This window comes from Salmo trutta, chromosome 12 (assembly GCF_901001165.1).
Source record: "Salmo trutta chromosome 12, fSalTru1.1, whole genome shotgun sequence".
In the NCBI taxonomy this organism is placed as follows: domain Eukaryota; kingdom Metazoa; phylum Chordata; class Actinopteri; order Salmoniformes; family Salmonidae; genus Salmo; species Salmo trutta.
The window spans coordinates 88,363,060-88,380,770 of NC_042968.1; the positions used below are offsets into that span (position 1 = coordinate 88,363,060).

At 45.1% G+C, this 17,711-nt stretch overlaps 1 protein-coding gene across 1 annotated transcript; it reads right to left on the reverse strand.

The window, feature by feature from the left end:
* Positions 1-4,843: 4,843 nt before the first annotated feature.
* LOC115204616 (mesenteric estrogen-dependent adipogenesis protein-like) lies at positions 4,844-7,640 on the reverse strand. The gene is made up of 5 exons (XM_029770283.1): positions 7,375-7,640; positions 7,126-7,262; positions 6,437-6,552; positions 6,137-6,307; positions 4,844-5,507 (listed from the first exon to the last, which is right to left on the reverse strand). Exons 1-5 carry the CDS (start codon positions 7,569-7,571, stop codon positions 5,466-5,468), a joined length of 663 nt encoding a protein of 220 aa, XP_029626143.1. The 5' UTR covers positions 7,572-7,640; the 3' UTR covers positions 4,844-5,465.
* Positions 7,641-17,711: the final 10,071 nt, after the last annotated feature.

Below are 17,711 nucleotides of genomic sequence, written 5' to 3' on the forward strand. Positions count from 1 at the left end.
GGGGGGGGGGGGGGGGGGGGGGCGACACAGTGCATAGTCCGAGTAGCCATTTGATTAGTTGTTCAGGAGTCTTATGGCTTGGGGGTAAAAGCTGTTGGGAGGAGGACAACCATCTCAGCAGCACTGCACCAATCAGCCCTTTATGGTATTTTCTTCACAATATCACATATGAATGACACGGACTGACACATTCAATAGTGGTGACTTGAAGATCATTTGGATGGGACATTTTTGCTGTTTCCCTTAAAAAAAAATCCTTTATCTTTTTTTGGGGTCATAAAAAAACTAACAGATGTAGTCTATCTTATTTAAACGTTTTTAAATAACGTAGGCCTACTTTGTCCATTTAGATTCCTTCAACTTGTTACAATCTTCTATGTGTTGCTTTACTTTCTACACTAGGCCCACACTAGGTTTTACATTCTAATGCTGGACTCACTGTAGTGTCCTGAAATATGACACAGAAAATATGTACTCACTTTATAACAGCAGGCCTAGTAGATGTTTCTCCACCCTGTTTGGAATCTTCCAATGAGTAAAAGTCAGACTTGCCCTCGATGGTGAGTAATGTTTGTGAGAAAAAATAGACTATTGACACTCACTCTGACCGCTTGTTCATTTGTAGGCAACAGGTGAGCCTCTTAAAAAGTGTGTGTGTGTGTGCTGAGTTGACTGGGTGTCTGCTTATCTATGTAGCCTATAATGTGTGTGATCAGAAGGGGCAAACACAGTTCTTTCCCCTGAAAGTCCCAGAGGGATAAGGTTAAGGGTCAGTCCTCAAAGTGTGTTCCAAATGGCAGCCTATTCCCTATCAGTGGAGGCTCCTCAGAGTTAGAAGGGGAGGACCATCATCCTCAGTGAATTTCATAAAAATAAAAACAGTGAAACGTAAAAAAAAGTTAGCGTTTATAGATAAAACTATACTAAATATATTCACGTCACCAAATAATTTATTAAAACACTCTGTTTTGCAACGACAGTCTCCAGTAGACTGAACAGCACTCTGTAGGGTAGCACCATGGTGTAGCGGGAGGACAGCTAGTTTCCGTCCTGCTCTGGTACATTTACTTCAATACAAAACCCAGGAGGCTCATGGATCTCAACCCCTTCCATAGGCTAACACAGTAATTATGACACCTTCTGGAGGACGTCCTCCAACCTATCAGAACTCTTGCTGTATGACCTGACATGTTGTCCACCCAATCAAAGGATCAGAGAATGAATCTAGTACTGAAAGCATAAGCTACAGCTAGCTAGCACTGCAGTGCATAAAATGTGGTGGGTAGTTGACTCAAAGAGAGAGAAAGACAATAGTTTAACAGTTTTGAACAAATTAATTTCTTCAAAAATGAAGGAGAAGCAAGAGAGCGAGAGCTATATTTTGTATTTTTTTCACCTTCACTTTCACATACTTAGTGAATTCAGCCATCTTGTTTAGCCTACTCAAACACCCGCCTCAAACAGAGAGGGATGCTATGTTAGCTAGCTGGCTATGGTTATCCAACACAGGAATTCTTCCAAGTCAAGGTAAGTGTCACAAGCGTCGTTGTAGGTGTAACGTCCGTCGTCAAGAATGGACCAAGGCGCAGCAGGTATGTGGATACTCATGTTTTTTAATTTTAAAAAAAGGAGTAAAGTATCCACTGGACAAAAAACAATAAAGACAACAGCAACAGTCTTGCAGGCACATACAACGCAGTGCAAGGACAACTACCCACAACCCCAAAGAAAAACACACACCACTATATAAGACTCCCAATCAAAGGCAACTCAACACACCTGCCTTCAATTGGGAGTCTAATCACCAACACAAACCCCTTACTTACAAAAACCTGCCACATCCTGACCCAAAACTGATACCATACCTCCCTCTGCTGGTCAGGACATGACAGTACCCCCCCCCCCTCAAGGTGCAGACCCCGGAATGCACCTAATAACAGAAAATACAAAAAAAAAAAATGTAATCCCAACACAACCAATAAACAATAACCCCTAAACAATAAGGGAGGGAAGAGAGGGTGGCTGCCGTCACCGACGGCACTGTGCTACACCCTCCCTCCCCAACCCACCTCTCCTGGAGGTGGCTCAGGTGCAGGACGTGGACCTCGCTCCACCTTCGGCGTCACCCACTTTGGTGGCGCCGATAGCTGCGCCGGGCAGATGGGCCACTCGGGCTGACCCTGGCAGACGGACCACTCTGGCTGGGTCGGAAGACATGCGGGCCACTCGGGCTGGGCCGGAGGACAGGAGGGCCACTCGGGCTGGGCCGGAGGACCAGAGGGCCACTCGGGCTGGGCCGGAGGACAGGAGGGCCACTCGGGCTGGGCCGGAGGACAGGAGGGCCACTCGGGCTGGGCCGGAGGACAGGAGGGCCACTCGGGCTGATCCTGACTGACGGGCCACTCTGGCAGCTCCGGGCAGTCTGGCCACTCTGGCAGCTCCGGGCAGTCGGGCCACTCTGGCAGCTCCGGGCAGTCGGGCCACTCTGGCAGCTCCGGGCAGTCGGGCCACTCTGGCAGCTCCGGGCAGTCGGGCCACTCTGGCAGTTCCGGGCAGTCGGGCCACTCTGGCAGTTCCGGGCAGTCGGGCCACTCTGGCATCTCCGGGCAGTCGGGCCACTCTGGCATCTCCGGGCAGTCTGGCCACTCTGGCAGCTCCGGGCAGTCTGGCCACTCTGGCAGCTCCGGGCAGTCGGGCCACTCTGGCAGCTCCGGGCAGTCGGGCCACTCTGGCAGCTCCGGGCAGTCGGGCCACTCTGGCAGCTCCGGGCAGTCGGGCCACTCTGGCAGCTCCGGGCAGTCGGGCCACTCTGGCAGCTCCGGGCAGTCGGGCCACTCTGGCAGTTCCGGGCAGACGGGCCACTCTGGCAGCTCCGGGCAGTCGGGCCACTCTGGCAGTTCCGGGCAGTCGGGCCACTCTGGCATCTCCGGGCAGACGGGCCACTCTGGCGGCTCCTGACTAGCGGGTGGCTCTGGCGGCTCCTGACTAGCGGGCGGCTCTGGCGACTCCTGACTGGCGGGCGGCTCTGGCGACTTACGACTGGCGGGCAGCTCTGGCGACTTACGACTGGCGGGCAGCTCTGGCGACTTACGACTGGCGGGCAGCTCTCGCGACTTACGACTGGCGGGCAGCTCTGGTGACTCTTGACTGGCGGGCAGCTCTGGTGACTGTTGACTGGCGAGGCTGGGCTGACGCACTAGACTCCTGATGCGTGGGGCTGGTACTGGACGTGCCAGCCTGGAGACACGCACCTCCATGCTATTGCGTCTAGCGGGAAACACCGGACCGAAAGGGCGCACTGGCTCGATGCCCTTCCGGCTCGATGCTGACCTTGCCCTGGCACCTGCGGGGCGCTGGTACCGGGCGGACTGGGCTGTGCGTCCGTATAGGCGAGATGGTGCGTACCTCAGCGTAACATGGCGCCCTCCACCTCATACGCACCTCCCTGTAGTCACGGGTAGCTGGCTTACGGCTCTTCCTTGGCCTGGCCAAACTACCCGTGTGCCCCCCCAAAAAAATGTCTTGGGGGTGCCTTTCGGGTTTCCTACCCAACCGTGTTCCAGCATAACGTTCCCTTTGGTTCCTCTGTCCAGCTGCCTCCACTCTCCTGAGTGCCTCCACCTGTTCCCATGGGAGGCGATCCCTTCCGGCCAGGATCTCCTCCCAGGTGTAGGCTCCCTTGCCGTCCAGGACGTCCTCCCATGTCCATTCCTCCATTTTGTTCTCCTGTGGCTTCCTCCTCTTCTGCTGCTTGGTCCTTTGGTGGTGGGTAGTTCTGTAACGTCCGTCGTCAAGAATGGACCAAGGCGCAGCAGGTATGTGGATACTCATGTTTTTTAATTTAAAAAAAAGGAGTAAAGTATCCACTGGACAAAAAACAATAAAGACAACAGCAACAGTCTTGCAGGCACATACAACGCAGTGCAAGGACAACTACCCACAACCCCAAAGGAAAACACACACCACTATATAAGACTCCCAATCAAAGGCAACTCAACACACCTGCCTTCAATTGGGAGTCTAATCACCAACACAAACCCCTTACATACAAAAACCTGCCACATCCTGACCCAAAACTGATACCATACCTCCCTCTGCTGGTCAGGACGTGACAGTAGGTAGTGGACCAAACTGCAGCGGGTATAGTGAACATTTTCTTTTATTGAAGGAAAACCAAAACACTTACATAAAATAAATGACGAAACAGTCCCGTAAGGTGCATAGACTAAACAGGAATCAACCGCCCACAAACACAAGAGAAAATTAACCCACTTAAATATGGCCTCCAATTAGAGGCAAAGACAACCAGCTGTCTCTAATTGGAGGTCGTTCCAAAACCCCAACATAGAAATAGAAAGAACAGATAAACACATAGAAATAGAAAATATAGAACGTACACCAAAAACCCCAAAAAACACAAAACAAACACCACCTGCCACGCCCTGACCAAGCTACAATAACAAACAACAGAGGGTACAGAGATGAGGTAGTCATTCAAAAATCATGTTAAACACTATTATTGCTCACAGAGTGAATTCATGTAAACGTATTATGTGACTTGTATACTTCTGAACTTATTTAGGCTTGTCATAAGAGGTTGAATACTTAAGACTCATTTTTTATTAAAATTGATCTAAAAACATCATTCCACTTCGTCATTATGGGGTATTGTGTGTAGGTCAGTAACAAAAACAAAAACTCAATTTAATTCATTGTAAATTCAAGCTGTAACACAACAAAATGTGGAAAAAGTCAAGGGGAGTGAATACTTTCTGAAGGCACTGTATATATGAACTTGATAAAACAACTTCTTGTAAAGTCTTTTGGGCTATTCTTTCAATAGTTTCGTGCCGACTGGCTTACTCCATCTTCCCATTAACATAACAGTGCAGCAGAGGGTTAAATTCTCAAACCAAAGCAGCAGCATTGAACTGACCATCCATGTCCTACACTCAACGAGATGATCCAGTCTACTGATAAACAGCTCCGCCAAGTGGTGGAATCCTGCATAGCAGGTAGCAGGTATCCCAGCTTCTCACTTCAACTGACAGGTGTCGCTGTCCACTGAAACATGGGCCTTGGAAGAGGCGAAGAGAGGATTTACTCCTTAATATGTCCGTGTGAGATATGACCTTTTTTTGTATGGAGGTGTATGAGAGAGTGTTGAATTACATAGGGCTAACTTGATTTGAATAGAAGTTTTGTAATTTTTAGACTGTTTCAAATGTACTGATATAAGTGGATGCAGGTGGCATTCCGGCAGCTTTGCGAAAAATGACTTGGTTGAGCCTGTTGTTCACACGCATATCTGCCCTCTCATTGGCTAGTATGGTCCCACCTGACTTCACTTGCCTTCAAGCCTTGAGGACATGCATTTCCATTGTTAGAGCGGTCACTCGGCTACCTTGTCAATATAATAGATCATCTTTGGCCTATGTCCAGTCTTCTTGCCCATCAAATAGTTATTATTGATTCTTGCTAAGGTCGCATCTTCCATGATAGGAGATCTACAGGGAAGAAATCACAAAGTAAATAAATGTGTTGGTTTCCTTCCTCTCATAGTGGACACCCTAGCTATGGCCCAATCATCTCCTTCCTCTCATAGTGGGCATCCTAGCAATGACCCAATCATCTCCTTCCTCTCATAGTGGGCACCCTAGCTATGGCCCAATCATCTCCTTCCTCACAGAGTGGACACCCTAGCTATGGCCCAATCATCTCCTTCCTCACATAGTGGACGCCATAGCTATGGCCCAATCATCTCCTTCCTCACATAGTGGACACCATAGCTATGGCCCAATCATCTCCTTCCTCCCAGAGTGGATCTATTCCCTTTCCTTCACTGATTTGAAAGGAAATTACTGGTGTAAGAAATTTGGCGGAGCAATGGGCTGGTGGGAATCTCCACCATATTTCAATGCTTTTAGATTTGTGGGAAGTAGTGAATGAGTTCACACTTCAGGAGGACAGGGATATTATTGTGACCCACCCTTTGATGGCCACAAGTAAGATTCAGAGAAACACAGACTATTCAGCAGTAAACTGTCCGCAGTAGAGAATATACATCAATAAGCTAAGAGGAAAGTTCCAGATACATTAATAAATAAATAGGCCTTATTCAATCACTGTATTTGACCTTAAAATGGCGTTTGCTGAAGCCGAGCCAGTGTGGGAAGTCGAAGAGGGCATCAGAGTAATATTTCAGGGTGAAGCAGGTATCCTTCCACACGGGCGTGACCTTCTCTCTGTTGCCTAGGAGACAGAAACTCTCCCCTGCCCAGCCACGCAATGCATCACACAGGTCAATCTGAAAACAAAAAAGCAGAGGGAAAAATGTATTTTTTTTGAGAGGTGGCTGCGTAAAGAAAACAAGCTTGTTTTCTAAGAATCACTCTTATTAAATGTTATCTTTCTAACAGAAAAATGACAAACTCACGTCGACCCTGTAGCTCTCCCCAGCCACAGAGGAGATAGTCCTGTCCAGGCCTCTCTCAATCTCCCACTTGATCAGAGGGTTACGGCCATCAATGGACACCACATACTGCTGGAGCACTGGGGAGGGAGGGAGAAAAGGAGAGAGAGTCAGAGAGAGAGAGAGAGCGTCAGAAAGAGTCAGTCAGTCCTGTGAAGGCCACTGTGTTAGTTAGTAATAAGCCATGAGTCTCTGTAGTTAAGCTGTGAGTCATACTTAAAGGTCACTCTGCACCGCCTGCAACCGGTCAAAAACCACAGTTACATCCCAAATAGCACCATATTCCCTATATAGTGCAATATATTGACCAAAGCCCTGGCCAACAGTAGTGTACTATATAGGGAATAAGGTACAATTTGGGAAGCAGGGAGTGATTCATTATAACCTCCATATGGAAGGGCCAGCCCAGGTTAAAAATACATAAATAACATGTTGTTTCACTGCATGGTTAAGAATGATGTGCTGCTGATATCCACCAATACATACATACTGTATCAGGCTAACATTTACTCCTGTACATATGAAATCTGCTATTTGATGCAGTAAAGAGTAACGTTATGAAAAGTCATTTAGGGAAACCATGGACTACAGTGCAGAACACGCCTTGTCTGCTGCAGCAGGTCCATTATAGATAGAACAGCGAAAAGTTTTACCTTTTATGTTTTTGGGAGCTTTCCCATCTGTCGATGAAGGTTTACTTTCACATGCAGACACCAGTATATATATCTTTTTTGAGGTTAGGCTCTTCCTGAAGCGAGTGTAATCTCCCAAATTGCGCACTGTGATTTTCCTGAAAGAAAATACATTTTCGATTGCTATTTAATTAAGAAGTTGATGCTGAATTAATTCTATTTTCAAGGCTGACTAATGTATCAAACTTTTTAAATGAACATATTCCTTACTTTCCCTGCGAGTGCTGGAAGACTACTTTTCCTCCTCTGGATAACTCGAAGTCATCGATGAACACGCAGCAGTTTTCAGGATCGCTTTTCACGAATCGGTAGCCAGCCTCTACCGTGAAACCGGGCGGAGGGTTCCGCAAGAATTCCTCAACTTCTATAACTTCCATCGTACAGCGAGAGACGTCTGTGATCTTCATGTCTTTGGAGATATGTGGAGTTTTCTGTCTTGAGCAATGTGTTTTTCTGCTGCTCCAGATCACGTGATGAGGAAATAAACTTATTGTAACCCCAGATAAACAAGTGACGGGAATTCCGGCTCTTTACAGTAAACAGGTTCGTTCGGCTCAGTTCACCAAAAAGAACCGGCTCTTTTGGCTCCCAAACAGCTCTTTTAAAAAAAATTATGTTTTGTATTTTTTCAAGTCAAACAGTTTGCGATAGTTTTGACTATGATTGGTGTTAAAATAATTCTAATCAAATTATTAAATGAAATCATACTCTACCTTAACTACAATGTATTTAAAAATGCATTGGTTTGTTATGAAAAAGAATGCTGTTAAACATTTGCATTTAAAGTATAACTTTTTAATGTATATAAACAAAGTGCATATAAATCTGACCATTCAAAACGAATACAATGTGAACAACATAATAATAGAATATTGCACCATATCAAAGAAAAATAAATAACAATGTGCAAAACTGCAGCATCCCACTTAAAACATTAAACTGGTCCCTCTTTTCTCTCTCTTCTTTATTGCCATGTTATAACCAGCAGCACACAGAAATGCTGACCATATTTTGCTTTTATGAGAGATTTGAATTCAGAAATGCAAGCTGCCTCACTTTTGAGAGGCTGATGCGGTTTCTTCTCTCAGTAATTTTATGTCCCGTTTTCGAGAAGACCTGTTGGCATGTGGACTAATATGTTGTTGAGTTGTGTTCTTACACTGGTACAGTCATGCCCTATGAGAGATGTATGACTGCGCATATGCGAAAATAAATAAAGTGCATTTTCCCACGTTCTGGTTAAAACACCAATGATGAACATGTGTGTTTATTCCTCCGTTAACCTGTTATGGATAGGGGGCAGTATTTTCACGGCTGGATAAAAAACGTACCCGATTTAATCTGATTATTACTCCTGCCCAGAAACTAGAATATGCATATAATTATTAGCTTTGGATAGAAAACACTCCAAAGTTTCTAAAACTGTTTGAATGGTGTCTGTGAGTATAACAGAACTCATTTGGCAGGCCAAAACATGAGAAGATTCTGTTCAGGAAGTACCCTGTCTGACCATTTCTTCCCCTTCTTGATTCTCTCTATCCATTACAAAGGATCTCTGCTGTTACGTGACACTTCCTACGGCTTCCATGGGCCCTCAGATCCCGGGAAAAAGCTGAATGACGTAATTCAAAGCCCTGGCTGAAACACACGAGCGCTTTTGCTAAGTGGTCTATCAGCGGACAAAGGGCTTAGGCGTGTGCCCGAGTCGACCCCGTGATTTATTTTCTTTCGGCTGTTTACCTAATTGCAGATTCCCGGTCGGAATATTATCGCTTTTTTACGAGAAAAATGGCATAAAAATTGATTTTAAACAGCGGTTGACATGCTTCGAAGTACGGTAATGAAATATTTAGCAATCTTTTGTCACGAAATGCGCCATTCGGATAGTGTCTAGAACGCACGAACAAAACGTCGCTGATGGAACATAACTATGGATTATTTTGTACCAAACCTACATTTGTTATTGAAGTTGAAGTCCTGGGAGTGCATTCTGACGAAGAACATCAAAGGTAATCAAACTTTTCTAATAGTAAATCTGATTTTGGTGAGTGCTAAACTTGGTGGGTGTCTAAATAGCTAGCCCTGTGATGCCGGGCTATCTACTGAGAATATTGTAAAATGTGCTTTCACCGAAAAGCTATTTTAAAATCGGACATATCGAGTGCATAGAGGAGTTCTGTATCTATAATTCTTAAAGTAATTGTTATGTTTTTTGTGAACGTTTATCGTGAGTAATTTAGTAAATTCACCGGAGGTTTGCGGGGGGTATGCTAGTTCTGAACGTCACATGCTAATGTAAAAAAGCTGGTTTTTGATATAAATATGAACTTGATTGAACAAAACATGCAGGCATTGTATAACATAATGTCCTAGGGTTGTCATCTGATGAAGATCATCAAAGGTTAGTGCTGCATTTAGCTGTGGTTTGGATTTATGTGACATTATATGCTAGCTTGAAAAATGGGTGTCTGATTATTTCTGGCTGGGTACTCTGCTGACATAATCTAATGTTTTGCTTTCGCTGTAAAGCCTTTTTGAAATCGGACAGTGTGGTTAGATTAACGAGAGTCTTGTCTTTAAAATGCTGTAAAATAGTCATATGTTTGAAAAATGGAAGTTTTCGGATTTTAGAGGAATTTGTATTTCGCGCCACGCCCATCATTGGATATTGGAGCAGGTGTTCCGCTAGCGGAACATCTAGATGTAAGAGGTTTTAAGTAAACCGGTATTCCTGTCCTGAAGATGTCAGCACCAACAGGTTATGGGCCCAGGAGGGAACATGGAAGCCGATGGAATAGATTATATTTCGACGGAGATGAAAAAAACTACGAGTTATGGGAGACAAAGTTTTTGGGGCACTTTTGCGTTTGCTTGGGCTAAAGGCCGCCATATTGAGCGTGGATGAAGATGAAGAAGACAGAGAGAAAAATGAAGAAGCCTACGCCGAATTGATCCAGGTTTTGGATGATAAAAGTCTTTCCCTGATAATGAGAGAAGCAGCAGATGATGGGAGAAAAGCGTTGAAGATATTGAGGGAACATTATGCAGGTAAAGGGAAGCCACGTGTGATTAGCCTCTACACTGAACTAACTTCTCTTCAGAAAGCCGCTGACGAAAGTGTTACGGACTATATCATTCGTGCTGAGACGGCTATTACAGCACTGAGAAATGCTGAAGAGACTTTAAGTGATGGGCTGTTGATTGCAATGATTCTGAAAGGTTTGCCCTTAATCATTTAAGCCGTTTGCCATCCACATAACGCAGAGTGACGAGCCGACAACTTTTGGCAAGTTCAAAACCAAGTTGAGGAGCTATGAAAGCACCGAGAAGTTTAGCGGCATTTCCACTGACGACAACGTGATGAGGCAAGTAACATTAAAGTTAGCTGGCCAAGAGGGAGAGATAAAGGGACCGAGATAACCTGCTTCAACTGTGGCCAGAAAGGGCACAAGGCCCGGGAATGTACCGTTACTGGAGAGCGCAAAGAACGGAGACAGTGGTGTAGTTTTTGCAAGAGCTCCACTCATACTGACGCAAATTGCAGATGAAAAAGAAGAGACAATGTGAAAAAAGCAACAGATGCTGAATGCCACACATTTGCATTCAGAATAAGTGACTGTCAGGTTAGTGGCCTGAAACAGAAAGGGCTGATGGTTGATACGGGAGCAACGTCACATATAGTCACGGACATCGGGAAGTTTAAGGAGTTTGATGAGACTTTCGAACCGGAAAAAACATTCCGTGGAGCTGGCTGACGGAACAAGAACGAATGGTGTCGCGGAGAGGAGAGGTGCAGCGGAGGTTAACCTGAGAGACAACACGGGTCGTCGGGTAAAAACAACGCTGACGAAGGCGCTGTACGTGCGGTCGTTTCCACAGGACATTTTCTCTGTTAAAGCAGCGACAGCCAACGGAGCTTCAGTCAACTTTCGACAGGGGTGTAACAAGCTCATCCACAAGAACGGTACCACTTTTGACATCGAGGAGTACGATAGACTTTACTATCTTAACACTGTAAGTGATGAATATGATGATGGATGTCATGGGTGCTATGATATTCACACATGGCACAAAATTCTTGGCCACTGTAATTTTGAGGATGTGTCAAAGTTAGAAAATGTGACAGAGGGAATGAAAATGACAGGTAAGATTGACAAATCTACCCTCAACTGTGAAATCTGCACTCAGGGAAAATTTGTTCAGAGCAGAAACAGAGAGCCTGATGAAAAGGCAAAAGCGGCTCTTGAGCTTGTGCACACTGATTTGGCTGGCCCTATTGAGCCAGAGGCGAAAGATGGGTTCAGATATACTCTAGCATTTACAGATGATTATTCAGGGGCAGTTTTTGTGTATTTCCTAAAAGGAAAGAGTGATACTGTAAAAGCTACTGAGAAGTTTATTGCTGATGTGACCCCTTATGGGAAAATAAAGTGTGTCAGGTCAGATAATGGCACAGAATTCACAGCCAAAGAGTTCCAGTCACTGCTCAGTAAGAACGCCATAAGACATGAACCTTCAGCCCCTTACTCACCCCATCAAAATGGGACCGCTGAGAGAAATTGGAGAACACTGTTCGAAATGGCAAGATGCATGCTACTTGAAAGCAACCTACCAAAGAACTTGTGGACATATGCTGTAATGACTGCTGCAGTAATTCGCAATAGGTGTTACAATAAGCGTGTGGGACAGACTCCACACTACATGTTTACTGGGAGAAAGCCTGATCTTTCAAAGATGAAATAATTTGGATCTGTTTGCTATGCATATAGATAGAACAAGAAAAAGTTAGACTCAAGATGTGAAAAGGGTATTTTTGTCGGGTATGATAAAAATAGTCCAGCATACCTAGTCTACTACCCAGACACTGGGAAAGTTCTTAAAAACAGATTAGTCAAGTGTATTACAAAAGGTGTAGTCGAACACCAAACTCAGACAGATTTGGAAATCAGTGATGATCTTCATGGGGAGAGATTTGAAAACCCCATGCCGAAAGCCAAGATGGCAGATCAAAACTCAGAAGAGACACAAGATGTGCAAATTGAGACTTCAGATGGTCAGAGTCCACGCTATCCAGACAGAGCGAGGAAGAAACCCCAGTACTTAAAAGACTATGAGTGTAAAGTGAAATGTGATGACCAGATACCACCTAGTGTTGACTACTGCTACAGAGTAATGTGCAATGCACCACAAACCTTCAAAGAAGCAATGATTTCACCAAAATCAGAGATTTGGGCTACTGCTATGAAGGAGGAGATGGATTCCCTTAGGGAAAATGATACATTCACATTAACCACACTGCCAGAGGGTAAAAATGCAGTGGGGGGCAGGTGGGTCTATGCGGTCAAAAACAATTCAGATGAGACTGAGACATACAAGGCAAGATATGTTGCAAAGGGGTATAGTCAAGTGGCAGGAATAGACTATAAGGAGACTTTTTCTCCAACTGCAAATATGACATCAGTACGCTGTTTGATGCAGCTAGCAGCTCAGTATGACTTAGAGTTACATCAGATGGATGTCAAAACAGCATATCTACATGCTCCTATTGACTGTGAAGTGTACATGGAGCAACCAGAGGGTTTTGAAGTCAGGTCAGATACAGGTGAGCAACTAGTCTGCAAACTGAACAAGTCACTGTACGGCCTGAAACAGTCAGGAAGGAACTGGAACAAAATGTTGCATGATCACCTTAGTGAAAATGGTTTTAATCAGAACCCAGCTGATCACTGTGTTTATAACAAACAAACTGCAACAGAAAGGATCATTTTGATAATTTGGGTGGATGATCTAATTATCGCTGCTAGTGATAGTGACTCACTCTCAAGTTTAAAAGAAATGTTAAGTGAACAATTTAAGATGAAAGATCTTGGGAGGCTTGGACATTTCCTAGGCATTGATTTTACACAAAGTGAAGGGAAAATAACGATGAACCAAACAAGGTACATAACCAAGATACTGGAAAGGTTTGGTATGTCAGACTGTAAAACAAGGTCAACACCATGTGAACAAAAACCAAACTTTGATGGTGATGGTGAACTTATTGATTCAAAAAGGTATCGTGAAGTGATAGGCAGCTTGATATATGTGATGACATGTACAAGACCGGATATCAGTTGGATTGTCAGCAAGCTGTCACAATACCTATCAGAACCAAAAGAGCAACACTGGATAACAGCTAAACATGTGTTGAGGTACTTGAAGGGAACAATGAATCAGGAGTTGTGTTACAAAAAGGGGGTGGAAAAACTCAACCTCATAGCATATAGTGATGCTGATTAGGCAGCAGATCAAAGTGACAGACGAAGCATAACAGGGTATTGTTTTAGTTTAACTAAATGTGGACCTGTCATTTCATGGAGGTCTAAGAAGCAGCCAACAGTAGCTTTATCTACATGTGAAGCAGAGTACATGGCACTGGCTGCTACTACACAAGAAAGTTTGTACCTTGTACAGTTATTGGGTGAGATGGATAGTGAGTGCCAATATACACCAGTATCAATCTTTGAAGATAACCAAGGTGCAATTGCTCTGTCAAAGAACCCAGTATGTCGTCAGAGATGTAAACATGTCGACATCAGATATCATTTCATTCGATCTGCACTCAGTGATGGTAAAATAAGTATTGAATATTGTCCAACGGCAGACATGGCTGCAGATGTTTTGACTAAACCTGTAACGAAGTTCAAAAATGAAAAATTATTGGGTTACATGTTTGGAATATAAACTGACATTTGTGAGATGAATAACTGTAAGCTAAATGTGTTGATAAAGTTAGGTTGAATACGACTTGTACAGTATAAGAGCAAGTGGGGGTGTTGGCATGTGGACTAATATGTTGTTGAGTTGTGTTCTTACACTGGTACAGTCATGCCCTATGAGAGATGTATGACTGCGCATGTGCGAAAATAAATAAAGTGCATTTTCCCCCGTTCTGGTTAAAACACCAATGATGAACATGTGTGTTTATTCCTCCGTTAAGTAAACCGGTATTCCTGTCCTGTAGATGTCAGCACCAACAAGACCCTCTCAGAGGGAACGGATGTGGCCACTATGCAGTCTCCCTGTCATGACTTTAGTAAGCCGGGGGTAGACAGAGGCCTTGTGCTTCCACCAGCTCAGAGGATCTGCAGATCTTTGAAGGAGGGGCTCCTCCAAATAGGATCGGACCTCCATTATGGCATCTGCTGAGGGATTCCTTCGTGCTGCATTCCCAGTTCCTCTCTCGTCAAACAGCAGACGTTTGTGGCACTACTGCTGGTGCTTCTGCTCCATCTGCTCCCTCTTCTTCCTGTTGCCCTGGTGAATGAGCCAGCTGACTGCTGGGGCTGTCCCTCCCTGCTGCTGAGGTTATTCTTTGAAGAGCCTCATCAATCGCTCTGGCATCACTGAAGGCTAACTTCTTAAACATGGGGTCAAGTGCAGCGGTTTCTGATAGCACGTGATTATATTCCATTCTGTGGAACTTTCTGTCCATTGATGAACATAGGGTGTCCATCAACTCTGTCACATGTCCTGTGGTTACATTTGCTTCTCTCTGGCGGCTGGCTGTGATTCGCTGCAGACCCTTACACGGGAGTATCATTTTTGAGGCTGTCACATAGCTGAAAAGAGAGAACAGTAACTTATTAGTTCAGGTTCATGTTTTGTCTTCTGATACTTCATTCTCATCAACTGCTCATATACATATATACTGCTCAAACGTGGCGTTGGTGGATGGAGCGAGACATGATGTCCCAGATGTGCTCAATTGGATTCAGGTCTGGGGAATGGGTGGGCCAGTCCATAGCATCAATGCCTTCCTCTTGCAGGAACTGCTGACACACTCCAGCCACATGAGGTCTAGCATTGTCTTGCATTAGGAGGAACCCAGGGCCAACCGCACCAGCATATGGTCCCACAAGGGGTCTGAGGATCTCATCTCGGTACCTAATGGCAGTCAGGCTTCCTCTGGCGAGCACATGGAGGGCTGTGCGGCCCCCCAAAGAAATGCCACCCCACACCATGACTGACCCACCGCCAAACCGGTCATGCTGGAAGATGTTGCAGGCAGCAGAACTTTCTCCACGGCGTCTCCAGACTCTGTCACGTCTGTCACGTGCTCAGTGTGAACCTGCTTTAATCTGTGAAGAGCACAGGGCGCCAGTGGCGAATTTGCCAATCTTGGTGTTCTCTGGCAAATGCCAAACTTCCTGCACGGTGTTGGGCTGTCAGCACAACCCCCACCTGTGGACGTCGGGCCCTCATACCACCCTCATGGAGTCTGTTTCTGACCGTTTGAGCAGACACATGCACATTTGTGGCCTGCTGGAGGTCATTTTGCAGGGCTCTGGCAGTGCTTCTACTGCTCCTCCTTGCACAAAGGCGGAGGTAGCGGTCCTGCTGCTGGGTTGTTGCCCTCTTACGGCCTCCTCCACATCTCCTGATGTACTGGCCTGTCTCCTGGTAGCGCCTCCATGCTCTGGACACTACGCTGATCTAACCGATGTGAAATGGCTAGTTAGTTAGCAGTGGTGCGCGCTAATAGCGTTTCAATCAGTGACGTCACTCGCTCTGAGATTTGAAGTAGGGTTTCCCCTTGCGTTGCAAGGGCCGTGGCTTTTGTAGCGCAATGGGTAACGATGCTTCGTGGGGTGTCAGTTGTTGATGTGTGCAAGGGTCCCTGGTTCGAGCCCAGGTTGGGGCGAAGAGAGGGACGGAACCTACACTGTTACACTGACAGACACAGCAAACCTTCTTGCCACAGCTCGCATTGATGTGCCATCCTGGATGAGCTGCACTACCTGAGCCACTTGTGTGGGTTGTAGACTCCGTCTCATGCTACCACTAGAGTGAATGCACCGCCAGCATTCAAAAGTGACCAAAACATCAGCCAGGAAGCATAGGAACTTAGAAGTGGTCTGTGGTCCCCACCTGCAGAACCGCTCCTTTATTGGGGGTGTCTTGCTAATTGCCTATAATTTCCACCTGTTGTCTATTCCATTTGCACAACAGCATGTGAATTTTATTCTCAATCAGTGTTGCTTCCTAAGTGGACAGTTTGATTTCACAGAAGTGTGATTGACTTGGAGTTACATTGTGTTGTTTAAGTGTTCCCTTTATTTTTTTGAGCAGTGTATAAAACTGTGTTAAATAATGATGAAGTAAAAACTGCTTACTGTACCTCTCTCCACTGATCTCCACAGTGACCTGCTCAAAGGGTTCCAGGACTCTGCACACCTCCTCCCATTTCTCTTGGGTCAGAGCATCAACAGGTGCATTGACAATGGCCAGGGTAGAGATGATGGCATCCCCATCTGGCGTTGTGTAGACTTTAGTTTTTCAGCACCTACTGTGCTCCTATGGAAGTATTCCACAGCTGCTTTCACTTTGTCCACAGTGGGCTTCATCACCTTCAGAGCATATCTTACAATCAGGTTGATTGTGTGGGCAAGACATGGATGATGAGTCCATTTTAAAATCTTCATGGCTTTGGTTATGTTAGCTGCATTGTCGCCAACACAACAGAACACTTTTCCATCTACTTGCCATTCTCTGGCCACTCTCAACAGTTCCTCTGCCAAGTTCTCTGAGGTGTGTCTGTCGCTGAACTCAAAGCAGTCCAGAAGACAGCTAGACATCGAAAAATCTTCAATGAAGTGACATGTAACCGACATGTAAGAAGTGGTTACCCTTCATGTCCAGCAGTCAGTGGTAAGGCAAACTGCAATATCTTTTTGGACTCGTTCCCGCACTGAAGCCTGTGTGCTCTCGTACAGTTGTGGAATAAGTGATTTTGAAAGGGTTTTCCTACTTGGAATCGAGTTCATTGGATTTAGACTATTGCTATAATTTCTAAAACCTCTGTCCTCCACGATCGAAAATGGCTGGAAAACGGTGGCAATCATTTTAGCCAATGCGATATCAATTTGGCCTTGTTTTGCTACAGACATAGACTTTGGGATAAACTGGTCCATAGAAGACTGTGTTGCTGTGGGTTGCGGAGTAGGTCTACTTGACTGAGTGGATACCGGCTCCACCACCATCACTAGCAGGCCCGCTAGTTTCTGGAAGCTCTGCTACAGCTAGCTTCACAGTTGGGTGCACAGTTCGCATATGTCGGTGTAGGTTGTGTGTAGAACAGGCTTTATATGAGATTTTGTTTTGGCAAATTCTACACTGTGCTCTAACATTGTCTACATTATTAAAATGCATCCAAATGTTACTGTGCTTCCGACTCATTTTCCAGCTGTTGTTTTCACAGCTGTCCTTCCTCTCTCTCCTCGGCTGGAGAGAGAGGAAGTGTGAACGACCCATCACTAAGATGAACTGTCTTTGGAATAGAATGTCTCAATCAGAAAGTATTTTCTTCACAATATCACATATGAATGACACGGATTGACGCATTCAATAGTGGGGACTTGAAGATCATTTGGATGGGACATTTTTGCTGTTTCCCTTTAAAAAACATTTTTTGGGGGTCATAAAAAAACATAAAAAAAACATAAAAAAACTAACAGATGTAGTCTATCTTATTTAAACGTTTTTAAATAACGTAGGCCTACTTTGTC

Excerpts from the sequence above, each read along its gene's own strand:
- LOC115204616 (XM_029770283.1), bottom strand. The coding sequence starts at position 7,571 with ATGAAGATCACAGACGTCTCTCGCTGTACGATGGAAGTTATAGAAGTT. Across the intron at positions 6,308-6,436 it reads GGGAGAGCTACAGGGTCGAC|ATTGACCTGTGTGATGCATT; the intron begins GTGAGTTTGTCA and ends TTTTGTTTTCAG. Across the intron at positions 5,508-6,136 it reads TCAGCAAACGCCATTTTAAG|ATCTCCTATCATGGAAGATG; the intron begins GTCAAATACAGT and ends TCTTCCCTGTAG.